This window comes from Vigna angularis, chromosome 3, assembly GCF_016808095.1.
Source record: "Vigna angularis cultivar LongXiaoDou No.4 chromosome 3, ASM1680809v1, whole genome shotgun sequence".
NCBI lineage: Eukaryota > Viridiplantae > Streptophyta > Magnoliopsida > Fabales > Fabaceae > Vigna > Vigna angularis.
The window spans coordinates 12,134,480-12,149,700 of record NC_068972.1 but is presented as its reverse complement, the minus strand read 5'-3'; the positions used below and the strand labels follow the sequence as shown (position 1 = coordinate 12,149,700).

At 36.3% G+C, this 15,221-nt stretch overlaps 1 protein-coding gene across 1 annotated transcript; it reads right to left on the bottom strand.

The window, feature by feature from the left end:
• Positions 1–11,513: 11,513 nt before the first annotated feature.
• On the bottom strand, positions 11,514–14,754 carry LOC108324930 (protein SIEVE ELEMENT OCCLUSION B). Its single transcript, XM_017557883.2, has 7 exons — positions 14,492–14,754; positions 14,213–14,290; positions 13,621–14,030; positions 13,399–13,487; positions 13,164–13,297; positions 12,462–12,944; positions 11,514–12,342 (listed from the first exon to the last, which is right to left on the bottom strand). The coding sequence occupies exons 1-7, from the start codon at positions 14,666–14,668 to the stop codon at positions 11,749–11,751; spliced, it is 1,965 nt and encodes a 654-aa protein (XP_017413372.1). The 5' UTR covers positions 14,669–14,754; the 3' UTR covers positions 11,514–11,748.
• Between the last annotated feature and the right edge of the window lie 467 nt (positions 14,755–15,221).

The following is a 15,221-nucleotide window of genomic DNA, read 5'->3' as shown; positions in this document are numbered from 1 at the left end:
GCAGTTATCATATTTAAAATAATAATAACTTAAAAAGAAATTGGGCGGCTCCTTGAATCTACAACTCACAAACTCCTCTCAGGCCCAAACAATTGATCTCTTTATAATACCATATATTATTGTGCAATCAACTATTAATATCAATAAAAATAATATTTATAAACGGTTAATTTTAATATGAAACATGCAAGGATAAGTTTATATATCAGAAAATTTAATTTTGGATGCAATAGATTATATATTTGTTTATTTTGTTATTAAAGTGACTATAATATTGAAGAATGCGAAGACTCATTAGAATTCTCAAAGTTATTGTTTGTAACCCTTTTGAGAAATATAAAGATAAGAATATAGAAATTTGATCGTAATATATATATATAATTACTAAGGACAAGAAGAAATATTTAATAAAGAAGAGTTATAAGGAGTATATAATAGAAAAAAATTATTTGTGATTTATAAGGTTTTTCCCAATTACATCTTATAAAGTTATTTTCTAAAAAGTGTATTTTCTAATGACATGTATGTGACTAGAAGAATAGAAATAAACTTACAATTTGTATCTTCAATCACAACTATTTCAAATGTTAATTTTCTTATAACATTGTTTTATCACACAAATCATAAAAACAAACTATCTACTCTTATATTAATTATGAGTCTTTCGAAAAATATTTATTAGAAAAATACAAAAATTATTATATATATGATTATTTACTCATACTTTAGTTATTTGAGTTGATTATTTAATACAGATAATATATTCTAATGTTATTGATGAATCGAAATAAAAAAATTTAAATACAAATAAGACAAAACATCACTTCTAAATCAAAATCTTAAGCTATTAAATTTATGACTTTTTCTTCTAATAAATATTTAATTTTCTCGTCCCTAACCAATATCAAACTTAAAATTGAATTTATATTATTATTTAAGATAAGCATAAGGAAAATTTATATTTATTAACCAACTAATCAAAACTTATTACTTTTTTGTCCTTTCAATTTTCTTCGACAACAGTACATGGCTAACTGGAGTAGTCTAAATCTAAGCTGTGGTGATGAGTTAAGTTAGGTTGGTTGTTTGATTGGTTGAAATTCAGCAACAAGACTATTGACATTGTAAGGACCGAGTGTCCTTTTTAATTTTATAAAAGAAGAAGTGGTGGGGGAAGGGAGGCACGTTCCTGGAAGTGGAAGGAGGGGCGGCTGCACTTGGAGAAAGTGGAAGGGCTCCCTGTCTGCAGAGTGGTGCAGCTGGTGAATGGTGGGTCTTCCCACTTTGAAGTGCTTCAACCACCATGAGACCACCATCCTCACTTTCATAATGGGCACAACACTAAGAAGGGGAAGGGAACGACTGAGGTTCGTTCAGCAGTGGAGTGCACTTTTTCTTCCTCTTAAAGGGAGGGGTTCGTGAATTCAGGGGAATTTTTGGGGAGTTCTGCAGAGGGGGAGAGTTGCTGGAAAAATCTGGAAGAGAGTAAGCTTGCTGCAGATTTGGGAGAAGTGAGGCAGAGGTCATCCGGCGTAGCAGCTGCAAGCTTGAGGAAGGTAGATTCAAGTGAAGTGTTGGGTGCTGCATCCAGTGGTGAGGCAGAGAACGTTTGGAATTTCACTGCATTCAAGATTTGCTAGGAGGTCTTCAAGAGGTAAGGGGAGTTGGATTTTTGGATGTTGATAGTGGTTGCATGGGTAGGATGCTGGAAAATTGTGGTTGTATGTATGGTTGGACTGAAATTGATATGTTGATTCATGTATGTAATCTTGTATGTTTTAAAATTGAAGGAAATTGGAATTTCATAGCTTTTTAGTCATTTGGAGAGGAAGTGAGGTAGTGATTTTGAGCATTTGGGGTCTAGAGTGTTATTGAGCCTTTGGAACAGTTTCACCCACTGTATTGTGACTTGTTAGAACCATCAAATTGATCAAAATAGGTGTAAAGTGGTAGAATTGGATTTTGAGTATCAAAGTTATGAAAATTGGTGTTTTATGGTTGAATTTGAGTATGAATCCCTTAAGAATTGAATAAGGAACGGTTATAATCAGTTAGGTAAGTCCAATCTAGTATAAAACATGAATTAAGGGTGTTAGAAGTTAATTAAAAAGGGTTGAAAATGGTAAGAGAGGTTATGACCTCAAATCTGCAGAATTCTGCATTCTGCAGAATTCTGCATTCTGCATCTGTCGCGCCTGAGCGCGCGATGCTGCGGAGCGCGTTCGTCCAATTTGACTCAAATTGGACGTTCGTCCGTATTGAGCCACATTAAACGTTCGTCCACATGGCTCGATCAAGCGTTCGGCCTTTATTCTAAGTTGAGCGTTCGGCCTGCTGTAGTGATTGTGAGCGTTCGTCCACGTTCGTACAACCGAGCGTTCGTCCGCGTTCGTCCAACTGCGCGTTCGTCCGCCTTCGTCCAACTGAGCGTTCGTCCTTCATATAAGTGCAGCGTTCGTCCTTCAATCGGAGTGAGCGTTCGACCTAAGTATCAATCCTAGCGTTCGTTCAAGAAGTGTTCGACCTTGAGCGTTCGTCCGTGGCGTTCGTCCAAAAGAGTGTTCGGCCTGTTGTTGAGCGTTCGTCCCGTAGCGTTCGTCCAAGTGTTCGGCCGGTTGTTGATCATTCGTCCTGTAGTGTTCGTCCAAATCATCAAGCTAGCGTTCGTCCTTATTGCTTAGACAACGTTCGTCCATATTGTTTTGTTGACGTTCGTTCATCCGGAAAGGACGTTCGTCCAAATTGTTAGATGGCGTTCGTCCATTTTGAAGAGACGCTCGTGCAAAATGTTAAATGGCGTTCGTCCAGAAACGTTCGTTCCAAGGTGTCGGGTGAATAGTGCTCGTTCGTATAGTACCCTATAACTAATGTTTTCTTCTATTAAATTGAACTACGTGTACAAATGTTTGGAATGTATACTGTGATGAGAATTATGTGAAAATATGTGAATTTATTAGGTGTGTTGGATTTACTGTAATATATGGGGATATCTGGTATTTGTCAGTAACAGTATAATTCACAGACGTAATTCCATGGTCCTCAAGGAGGGGATACATGGTGGTGGACGTAATTCCATGATCCTCAGAAAAGGAGACATGGTGGTGATTTGGGGTGTACTTACCTTGCATAGTGTTGGGGAGTGCCAGCTGAACTATGCGAGTGTCAAGATAAATCGTGTGCGTTTACCTTGCATAGTGTTGGGGAGTGCCAGCTGAACTATGCGAGCGTAAATATGAGTTGTGACTTACTCTACATAGTGTTGGGGAGTGCCAGCTGAACTATGTAGGTGTAAGGATAAATCGTGTGTGTTTACCTTGCATAGTGTTGGGGAGTGCCAGCTGAACTATGCGAGCGTAAATATGAGTTGTGACTTACTCTACATAGTGTTGGGGAGTGCCAGCTGAACTATGTAGGCGTAAGGATGAGTCGTATGATGTTATGAGATGTGGGTTATGAGTATGCTGTAATTGTTCCTATATATGTACCTATGTATGATGTCATGAATTAAATGTGCTATGAGATAACATGCTTTTTATATCTAGCTCACCCTTGCATTGTTTGTGTTGTGTGCTGTTTGGGTATGTTTCTCTGGCGATGATCATCCACTTGGATGGGAGCAGACGTTGTTGAGGAGATCCCTTTGGAGCAAGAGCTGGAGGATACTAAGGTTGCGGAGTAGTCTTCTTAGGAATTCCTATCGGAACACGTGTAGTGTTCGAATCTGTAAACTGGTTAAGTTTAAATTTTCCGTTTCTTTTATTTTAGATGACTGTAATTTCGTACTTTAATTACACGTCATGATCCAACTGTTCTCTTTATTGGAATGTTGACGTCTTTATTATGTAATATTTGTTATTATATAATCGGGATGTTACATTAATGGTATCAGAGCAGTTCGTCCTTAGGATGACCTTTGTGTTGTGGGTTTGCCGTGTCTTCTCTGTGAAGACTTGGGTGTGGATGGTATGATTTACCATTTCTTCAAGTCTATATTGTGAGGTGTGTATCTGACTAGAAGTTTTAAGAACAGAAAACGTCTTGATAAGAGTAATGGGGGTGCACACTCATGACTTTTATCGTAGATGATTTTCCTTTCTTAATTCTGAAGGTTTGAGGTGAGAAAGAGTTAGAGTTTCAGTGTTGTTTCCCTTAGAAATTCCTGTCTTGTTCTTGTTTTGTGGTAGTGTTATGTGCTCTATAGTAGTATTGGAATGCATATTCGAGGACGACTTGAGTTGTATACCTTTATTGGAATTGGGTTAAGCATTTGAGACAAGTTCTTGCCTTGAAGATAGGAGATTGAAGACTAAAAAGTTAAGCTTCGGAGGGCTAGTGAAGATATTAGAGTTTGGAAGTAATGTTATGGATGAAGAAAATTTCAAGAAAACAAAGTCAGAAGGTCAGATACCGTGTATTCCACAAGAAGAGTTAGGTTTGAAGGTTAGAATAAAATGAGCTTTGGGTAAGCATGGGTGTGACAAAGTTTGAGAGATCAGTTTAAGTTCAGTGTATCAATAACGTCAGAGGTTAGAAGAAAAGGGTTTGAGGAGCAGTGTGTAAAACATAGAACGGATTTAGGGAGGGTGTAATAGAAGCCAGATCTCCAAGTTAAGGGAACATGAAGTGTGTGAGGAGAATTGGAGTATTATAGGACTGTGAGTTGAATAACCAAATGGAGTGGTTAAGCATTAATCGCTATTGGAGAATGCATAGTCAAGTTCAGAAGAAATGTTTCAAGATTAGTAAATGTTTGATCATTGGCTGAGATGAGAGATTTCAAAGGTTGAAGGAAGGAGTACACCAGAATACCAGTTTGGTAAGAAAGTATAAGGTCAGAGAATTAAGAGCACAGTGGATGGAGAAAGGTTTTAGAATAGATGATAAAGGGTGGCTGTAGTATAAGTTGCTAAAGGAGGTATCGAGAATAATCAGAGAAGTTTGGGTTGGTTGAGATGTTTAGAGTTATGAAGTTGCAGATTGTGATAAAGTTAATTTTCTTCGGGTATGGTTTTATAGTGATGTTCAGTGTTCGGCTGAGTTTGATCAAGAGAGAAGTGGATGTTGAATGATGGATTGTAGAAGGCAGTGAGTTGGTAAGTTCAGATAAGGTCAGAGTATTGGTGTTGTTAGTTAAGAGTATCTTGAGGTTTAGAGAATTAAAGATAGGGTTGGTATTTTGATGATTCCGAGTTGAAGAGGGCAATTCTTGACGAAGCAGGTTTTAAGTTAATCTGGACGGGATGAGTGCAAGAAGAATTATGAGTGTTGTGGCGTTTGTGGAGTTAATCTAAGGGCTCAAGTTTGAAGTTTATTTGGAGTGGTTTCTTGACAGGGAAGGAGAACGAAGGTGGTGCATCAAGTATAGTTGAGCGAAAGGTGGAAGCAAGTGTTATGAGAATTCAAGATGTCTGTAAATTGCAAATGAAGAAGAGATGATGATGTTCTTTCATAAGTTTGAGGTGTGATTCAAGGGAGGTTTGTTGTTTCAAACAAGTTCTCTAGTGCTTTATAGTCTTTAATAGAAGCTTCATATTTCAAGAAGAAAAGTCACCGGTTATATATATATCAATTGTGGATCAAATTAGAAGTGAAGAAAAAGGGGTGTGGGAATCAAAAGAGATTAGCATGGATATGTGAAAAAGAGAAGATAAATCTTTATGGTGTAAAGGTTTTGGTTGGTTTTCTGCAACAAGTATGGGATTTTATAACTTGGAGAACTGGAATTCACTTTGGAGTGGGGTCTTAGGCAACACCAGCGTCCGAAATTTTTGGGTGGTTCCTGTTTAAGTCGTGTAGTGCGAGAGGAAGATGGAGGTTGAGTTAGAGCAATAATATTTGGACTCAGTATAATCATAGGGAGAACTACAAGGTTGAAGAATCGTAGAAGAGAAATAGAGGACATGTTGGCATAGTCTAGTATAAGTCTTAACAATCAGGAGTGATTTCGGGCATGGTCGTTTTGTGGAGTAGAAAACAGTGTTGAGGAAATGAATGACAAGGCTATTATGCAAGGGAAGAGTTTTCAGAGTTTTGTAAGGTCATAAAAGTTCTGAAAAAGGTTCTTCGAGGGTGATCTTTTGCTGGTTACATTCATCATGAAGGAAGTGTTCTTTTAAGTAAATTGGTGAGTAAGGAAGTATAAGGATCAGAGTAGCGCAGCAGATGATAGTGCTTCTTAGTGTTATTACCTATGGAACCGATTCAAGTTTCAGATCTTGCGGCACAGGAGAATCGAATTGTGAAACTTGTGATTGTGAGTGACTTCTTAAGATGTTTTTCCTGAAGAAGTTTCTGGTTTACCTCCTTCACATGAGCATGAAGATCACCTAAGGTCAGTGTTTAAGGTTGAGAGTGTGCAAGTGAGAAAGGAATTGTCAGTTGAGGTGCAACCAATAAGGATTGAGGAGAGTCAAAACAAACAACTTAGAGGAAGAGATGTCAGACTTGTCAAAGTTATCTGGAGCAGTGGAACGGGCGACTCTACCTGGGAGTTAGAGGACGAGATGAGAGAAGCTTACCCCCACTTATTCTTTTAAGCTGAATTTTCGAGGACGAAAATTTTTGTTGTTGGGGAGAATGTAAGAACCGAGTGTCCTTTTTAATTTTATAAAAGAAGAAGTGGTGGGGGAAGGGAGGCACGTTCCTGGAAGTGGAAGGAGGGGCGGCTGCACTTGGAGAAAGTGGAAGGGCTCCCTGTCTGCAGAGTGGTGCAGCTGGTGAATGGTGGGTCTTCCCACTTTGAAGTGCTTCAACCACCATGAGACCACCATCCTCACTTTCATAATGGGCACAACACTAAGAAGGGGAAGGGAACGACTGAGGTTCGTTCAGCAGTGGAGTGCACTTTTTCTTCCTCTTAAAGGGAGGGGTTCGTGAATTCAGGGGAATTTTTGGGGAGTTCTGCAGAGGAGGAGAGTTGTTGGAAAAATCTGGAAGAGAGTAAGCTTGCTGCAGATTTGGGAGAAGTGAGGCAGAAGTCATCCGGCGTAGCAGCTGCAAGCTTGAGGAAGGTAGATTCAAGTGAAGTGTTGGGTGCTGCATCCAGTGGTGAGGCAGAGAACGTTTGGAATTTCACTGCATTCAAGATTTGCTAGGAGGTCTTCAAGAGGTAAGGGGAGTTGGATTTTTGGATGTTGATAGTGGTTGCATGAGTAGGATGCTGGAAAATTGTGGTTGTATGTATGGTTGGACTGAAATTGATGTGTTGATTCATGTATGTAATCTTGTATGTTTTAAAATTGAAGGAAATTGGAATTTCATAGCTTTTTAGTCATTTGGAGAGGAAGTGAGGTAGTGATTTTGAGCATTTGGGGTCTAGAGTGTTATTGAGCCTTTGGAACAGTTTCACCCACTGTATTGTGACTTGTTAGAACCATCAAATTGATCAAAATAGGTGTAAAGTGGTAGAATTGGATTTTGAGTATCAAAGTTATGAAAATTGGTGTTTTATGGTTGAATTTGAGTATGAATCCCTTAAGAATTGAATAAGGAACGGTTATAATCAGTTAGGTAAGTCGAATCTAGTATAAAACATGAATTAAGGGTGTTAGAAGTTAATTAAAAAGGGTTGAAAATGGTAAGAGAGGTTATGACCTCAAATCTGCAGAATTCTGCATTCTGCAGAATTCTGCATTCTGCATCTGTCGCGCCTGAGCGCGCGATGCTGCGGAGCGCGTTCGTCCAATTTGACTCAAATTGGACGTTCGTCCGTATTGAGCCACATTAAACGTTCGTCCACATGGCTCGATCAAGCGTTCGGCCTTTATTCTAAGTTGAGCGTTCGGCCTGCTGTAGTGATTGTGAGCGTTCGTCCACGTTCGTACAACCGAGCGTTCGTCCGCGTTCGTCCAACTGCGCGTTCGTCCGCCTTCGTCCAACTGAGCGTTCGTCCTTCATATAAGTGCAGCGTTCGTCCTTCAATCGGAGTGAGCGTTCGACCTAAGTATCAATCCTAGCGTTCGTTCAAGAAGTGTTCGACCTTGAGCGTTCGTCCGTGGCGTTCGTCCAAAAGAGTGTTCGGCCTGTTGTTGAGCGTTCGTCCCGTAGCGTTCGTCCAAGTGTTCGGCCGGTTGTTGATCATTCGTCCTGTAGTGTTCGTCCAAATCATCAAGCTAGCGTTCGTCCTTATTGCTTAGACAACGTTCGTCCATATTGTTTTGTTGACGTTCGTTCATCCGGAAAGGACGTTCGTCCAAATTGTTAGATGGCGTTCGTCCATTTTGAAGAGACGCTCGTGCAAAATGTTAAATGGCGTTCGTCCAGAAACGTTCGTTCCAAGGTGTCGGGTGAATAGTGCTCGTTCGTATAGTACCCTATAACTAATGTTTTCTTCTATTAAATTGAACTACGTGTACAAATGTTTGGAATGTATACTGTGATGAGAATTATGTGAAAATATGTGAATTTATTAGGTGTGTTGGATTTACTGTAATATATGGGGATATCTGGTATTTGTCAGTAACAGTATAATTCACAGACGTAATTCCATGGTCCTCAAGGAGGGGATACATGGTGGTGGACGTAATTCCATGATCCTCAGAAAAGGAGACATGGTGGTGATTTGGGGTGTACTTACCTTGCATAGTGTTGGGGAGTGCCAGCTGAACTATGCGAGTGTCAAGATAAATCGTGTGCGTTTACCTTGCATAGTGTTGGGGAGTGCCAGCTGAACTATGCGAGCGTAAATATGAGTTGTGACTTACTCTACATAGTGTTGGGGAGTGCCAGCTGAACTATGTAGGTGTAAGGATAAATCGTGTGTGTTTACCTTGCATAGTGTTGGGGAGTGCCAGCTGAACTATGCGAGCGTAAATATGAGTTGTGACTTACTCTACATAGTGTTGGGGAGTGCCAGCTGAACTATGTAGGCGTAAGGATGAATCGTATGATGTTATGAGATGTGGGTTATGAGTATGCTGTAATTGTTCCTATATATGTTCCTATGTATGATGTCATGAATTAAATGTGCTATGAGATAACATGCTTTTTATATCTAGCTCACCCTTGCATTGTTTGTGTTGTGTGCTGTTTGGATATGTTTCTCTGGCGATGATCATCCACTTGGATGGGAGCAGACGTTGTTGAGGAGATCCCTTTGGAGCAAGAGCTGGAGGATACTAAGGTTGCGGAGTAGTCTTCTTAGGAATTCCTATCGGAACACGTGTAGTGTTCGAATCTGTAAACTGGTTAAGTTTAAATTTTCCGTTTCTTTTATTTTAGATGACTGTAATTTCGTACTTTAATTACACGTCATGATCCAACTGTTCTCTTTATTGGAATGTTGACGTCTTTATTATGTAATATTTGTTATTATATAATCGGGATGTTACAGACATCACAATATCAAACATAAAATAAAAACTATTCACTTCACAACTATATTAATGATAAAATAAGAAGTAAAGTCTTGAATTATAAGATCATGATTGACATGTTATATCACCTTATAGTTTAACTAATTGGATTAATATTTTTAATCCATTAATACACTTTAATTTATTTCACATAATTTACTAATTTGTTTTATCAAATTAAAAGTTTAAAAAATAAATAAGTAATTGACATTTTATATTATGTTACTTAAAACATATAAATACATAATAATATTGTTATTTTAATCATTAATATTTACAAACTAATTATTAATCTTAAAAAAATATTTAACATATAAAAACATTAATTAAATAATTAAAGATTTAAAAGTATGTATATAATTAATTATATTTTTAATATAAATATATATTAAAATACAAAATAAATCTGGAAAATCAAAATGAAAAAATAGTATAAAAAATCAATGAGCTAAAGTGACTATGTGAGAGTTTTGTTACCATATTCAATTCAAACGAGAAATAATACTTTAAAGGTAAAATAGTTATAAAAATAATTTTTTTTTTATTTATAAAAAAAGAAAAAAGATAGAAAAAAAAATTATGTGTTAAAGGATCATTGTTCTATTCAACGTTTATTCCAAAATATCAATCTGAATAAAGTATAAACCTCGAAATAGAGCTTAAAAACTAAAAACTCCCTCACTTTTCTCCTTTCTAAGAGACATAAATTGTATATGTAATTGCGTGTATGTTCTAATATCATACTAAATGAATTCCATTATATGTTTTATTACTTTTATTAGAGTAAATATTATTTGTAAATTTAAGTATATATAGCTTTGAGTTCTTATAAATTTAGAGAGTTTTTTATTTTTAAATAATAAACTTTTTCGTTTTTCTATTTATTTTATTTTAAAATAATCATTTTTAATCTTTATAAAATGTAGGAATTCGAATTTTAGTGGTTGTAAAATATTTTTCTTTCATCTAAAATAACTATTTTTAGTGTTTCATATTTATTTTATGATAAAGTATAATTTATTTTACAAATATTAAAGTGTTTGTTTTCAAAGAATTAACATTGTATCATAACATTAATACTGGACATTTCCATAGTGTAGATTTTTTATCAATAGGGATAATTTATTTTCAAAATTATCGACCTGGTTCCCTTAAAAAAAATTACATTAAATCATGTTATTTAAACATGATTTTATTTTGAAAAAGTCATTATGTTCATAGAAGACTTTTAATTATGAAAGTGAAATCATCAAATGACGACAGCTTCTCTGTAAACTAAAATCTACGTCGTGAGCACATAATTCAATTAACACTAATTACACTTGATTAGAAGAAATCGTCATTTTATATGATGATTTCAATTAAAATTTCTTAAGAAATTGAATTTTGAACTAAAATCGTTATCTTTTTACAATTTTAGTTCAAAATCATCACATAAAATAATAACTTCGGTTCAAATTCAATTATACCGAAATTTTCAAAAGCAATGATAATTTCAATTCAAAATTTAATTACTTAGAAAATTTTAATTGAATTAGTTATGTGAAATGATATTTCTTATGATTAAGAGTAATTAACGTTAATTAAATTTAACGTAAACTTTAATTTACAAATAAATTATTCACTCCCATAATTCAAAGTTATCCATAAACAAGGCAACTTCTTCAAAATAAAGTTGTGTTTACACAACACAACTTGATCCTATAAATAATTTTCTTTAAAGGAAATCCTAATATTTTTGAAAACAAATTAAACTCATTCAGTTAACAAACCACTTGACCGTATGTTAAAAACCTTAGTTCATGCTACAAAACCTAGAAATATTTTTTAGGGAATAAAATCAAGATTTACTTACGATTAAAAATATATTTAGCTCTTTAACATATTAAAATACTTTATAATCTAAAACTAATTTAAATTATTTATATCTCATTTCTTTTGCTATTTTATAAATTGCACTTTATTTATAAAAAATAATTTTTACTGAGTAGTCACGTCATAATGAAATGTGGGAACAGTTGACTTAGCCTCGGAGTTTGTATTACTAGTAACCAAAGTCATTCACGTTCACACTTAAAAGAAAATATAACACATCAATATCATAAACTAAAAAAGTGAGCTCCAAACACAAAAGTGAAGGAAGAGAAGGGCTCAATTTATGAACATGCAGAGCTAAGTTTATTCAATTTTATAGTTGACAATGGAGATAAAGATGAAGCAAAGCCATTATTCATTTTCCCATTCATCATGGGCAAATCAAGTGGCTATATAGCTTTCATCTTGACACAAAAGACATGCATAGACAGTAACTCGACACAGCAAAAAGAAATCCAAATACAAAGGTTTTCCAAATCGTGGATGCTAAGAATTAACCTCTTTCCCCTCCCCTTCACATTCAGATGTTGCCACTGTTTGGAGCATCACGATGGCAACACTTGTAATTAACAGAAGTCACGTCCATCACACGTCCACATGTGGGATTTGGGCATGTTATAGTCACTAGAACATCTGCATTATTTTTAACAACAGCACATTGTTGACGATCGTATACCTCGTTAAGCTTAATCTTATAGTATTCATCGAAGGCCACGTCAAAGCCTTCTTTTTGAAACACTTTGTCTTTCCATGCATCAAACTCAACCAGAGTTTGACGCATAGGCTCACCGTGACCCAGAACCCTCACGTTAGAGCCTTTGGTGAGAATAGCCCATCCTTGTTGGTCTTGTTTAAGGCAAAGCAAGGTCCTCACAATTTTTTGAATCTCACAGTCCACCACATCCTTATGCTTCTTCAGTCTCTTCCTTTCTATTTCGATCCAGAAACGAGGAACAACCCTGGGGTCATCCTTCCCCAACTCATAGTGATCTATTATAGTATCTGTGTTCAAGATAGCTGCATGCCCTTTTGTTTTCTCCACTGCCACTGCGAAGTCTTGGATCCACTTTTTGTCAGAACCTCCATAGATGAAAATATACCTGTCTCCGGTGACCTAATTCACGTTGAAAACAAAGTTACATAATTAGTTAATTTTCATATCAATCTCTATGATTATCCCTAAAAAGTAATGCACTATTATATCTAACTAACAGCCGTGAACAATTGGTTTACCTGCTGTATTCCAAGATTTGCTTTCTTTGTTGCATCCCAGAACCACTTCCATTTTAGAGTGAGGTCAATACCATCAGATTTCCTAAAGGGGAACGCGTCGATTCCCCATTGGAAAATCAAGTCCATAGCATCTTCATTCAACGTGTCAGCGAGAGGGGTGAGCACTGGGATAATAGGTTTACCCCTGTAATTAAATTTCTCTTTTATTAGGTCAGTGCCTGGTAGCTCAGTGAAGAACTCCACTGCGTACCATTTGATGGTATCCTTCAACGCATTGAATTTGAGTCTTTGCTTGTCGTCCCAGAAAGTCACAATGGGAATCCATAAAATCTTGAAATCCTCTTTCTTGTAGTTTTTTATTATTTCACTTGGATTTTCCTGCAGTCTGTCGTAGAGTGAATTCAAAAGTGAAATCTCATCTTCAATCTTGTCGAGGCTTGAAATGAACAACAAGACATATTTCTGGTCGAAGACTTCAATATCCTGTTTTGAACATACAGCAAAAAGAAAAAGACATCATCATTAGTTTTGTCTTTAGATGATTCCAATTTGGCAATATAGCAAAGTGAAAAAGGCTAGATTAATTTTTTTCATAAAAATATGTTGACACAGTCGTCAACTTTTAGATAGATTAATCGGCATATTAATATCATATCAAAAGACAGGCAAAAGATGAGGAGTCTAAATTTCTTAGAGACTAACCGTGGTGGTTTTGATGCTGCCATCATATATTTGGACCTTAGATCCATTATGTTGGATCAGAAGCCTTAAGAGTTCTACAATATCTTTGGGATTAGAAAATGCCTTTTTTCGCTTGTAGTATTCATCTGCATAACCTGCAACAAATAGATATTCTTCTTTTTAGCATCTGATGATCAGTTTCATCATACTTATTGGCTTCCAATAAAATTAAATACAATAAAAAGCATAGCGCAACCTTTTTGCTCTCGGCTCAATTTAAGATGGTCCTGGAATCTAGAAGCAGCAGAAGAAAGCCTTCCCACAAAATGTGATAATACATAGTCCCTGAAATACATTAATAAAGAATTTGAGTTATAATCAGTTATAATATATATATATATATATATTCTACACACCTATCACGTACGTCAACATGCACTAGTGAATTATATCAGTGACAGTTGAGAAGATAACTTACGACACACCAACGAGGTTTCCGGTGGCAGCAATAAGGGAAGAAATTATCCAATATACAACAACAGGAACCTCATGAAGGGCATCAGACAAAGATGGCACATCCAGTATGTCATAACCAAAAGAAGACAATCTTGTCCACTCTTGGATGTCGTGAAGCACCTTCGTCACCAATGCCACCAAAATGGTGGCAGGGTCCTTTCGGGTTTGAATTTGATTCAGTTGTTTCAAGGAGTTTGTAAGTAGGTTATCTGGTGTTGCAGCATCACTGAGGTGCAGAAGATTCCCATACTCCAAAGCGAAAGCAGCTAGAGTCACTAGTGCCTTGGCATCCCACGAGTAGTTTCTGAGGTGATGAAGAATGCACATTGTCGCTTGGTGCACGTAACGTTCACCACGGGGTGTGGTTATCATCTGTTATCATATCATTCTATTACTTGTTTAAAATATTCTTGAAGTATATTAAATTTGTGCTTTTGCAAACGCGAGATCATAATATAATACAAACGAACTCACCCTTTTTGAATGAACAAAAATAAAGCATATTAATATATGTGGAAATAAAGTAAGGAATAATGATTGTGCCATGAGATAACCTGACAGGAAATCAGCTTCATTGTACGAAACTCTGGTTGGAAAACGGTCTGATAAGCTTTGCTTTCAGTTAACCTTGTCTGTCACTCACGATACAACCAATTACGTTAATTAGATTTATACGATAATTAAACATCCGTAGTGTGAATATTTATAGCTAATATACATTGAAAAGGTGATACTACCTATAAATCTATATATAGAAGAAACAACCTATCAAGGAAGATTTGCATTTGTCGGAGGAAGAATGAATGAATGAAAGGAAGTGAACTACATCGTACCTTAAGTACAACACTGGACACAACATCGAAAAGGACATCTACATCGCACTTGTCATCATCATGGAGGTGGGTGACATAAACTTTCTCAAGGATCTCAGAGTCGGTGAGATCAAAGGGGTTCGGCAGCTGGGGTTTTTGCTGCTTGGAAATAGCATCAGCTCCATTGGACAGTGACATGGTGAACCAGGTTTTGGGAGCAAAGCAAGTATTCTTGAACTTGTAAAATCTGAAAGCAAAGGATGCCTTGTGGGGTTTGGTTGGTTCATCCACGTATATATATATATATACACACATAAGCTGAAGAGGGCACAAGAGTGTAGATTTGGTATAATTACTTTATTGGTAAATGAAGAGTTTCGAAAAAAGACAATATACGAAGTAGCTTCTGCTGGGGCCTTTCAAGGCGTGAAATGTGCCTTCTAGTGTGATTTTCATAACCTACCCCTTATGAGGTTCATGGGAAATGTGGGATGACAAAGGATATCATAGGCAATTTGTTGCAAGTTCGCAAAACTTTAGAAAAAGATGATGCCGCTTCCCAAATAGGATCAGAAAAATTTAGGCTTCAAGGAAAGAACAAAAGTACTAACGTAATTTTACTCATCAACAAAGATGCTTCTAGACAGAAATCTTAGAAGATGGACATATGAGAGTACTTATGTGAAATTAAATAATCAACATTAGCTTTACTAAAGCTTTAAAATTATATATATCTGTACTCGAGAAATGA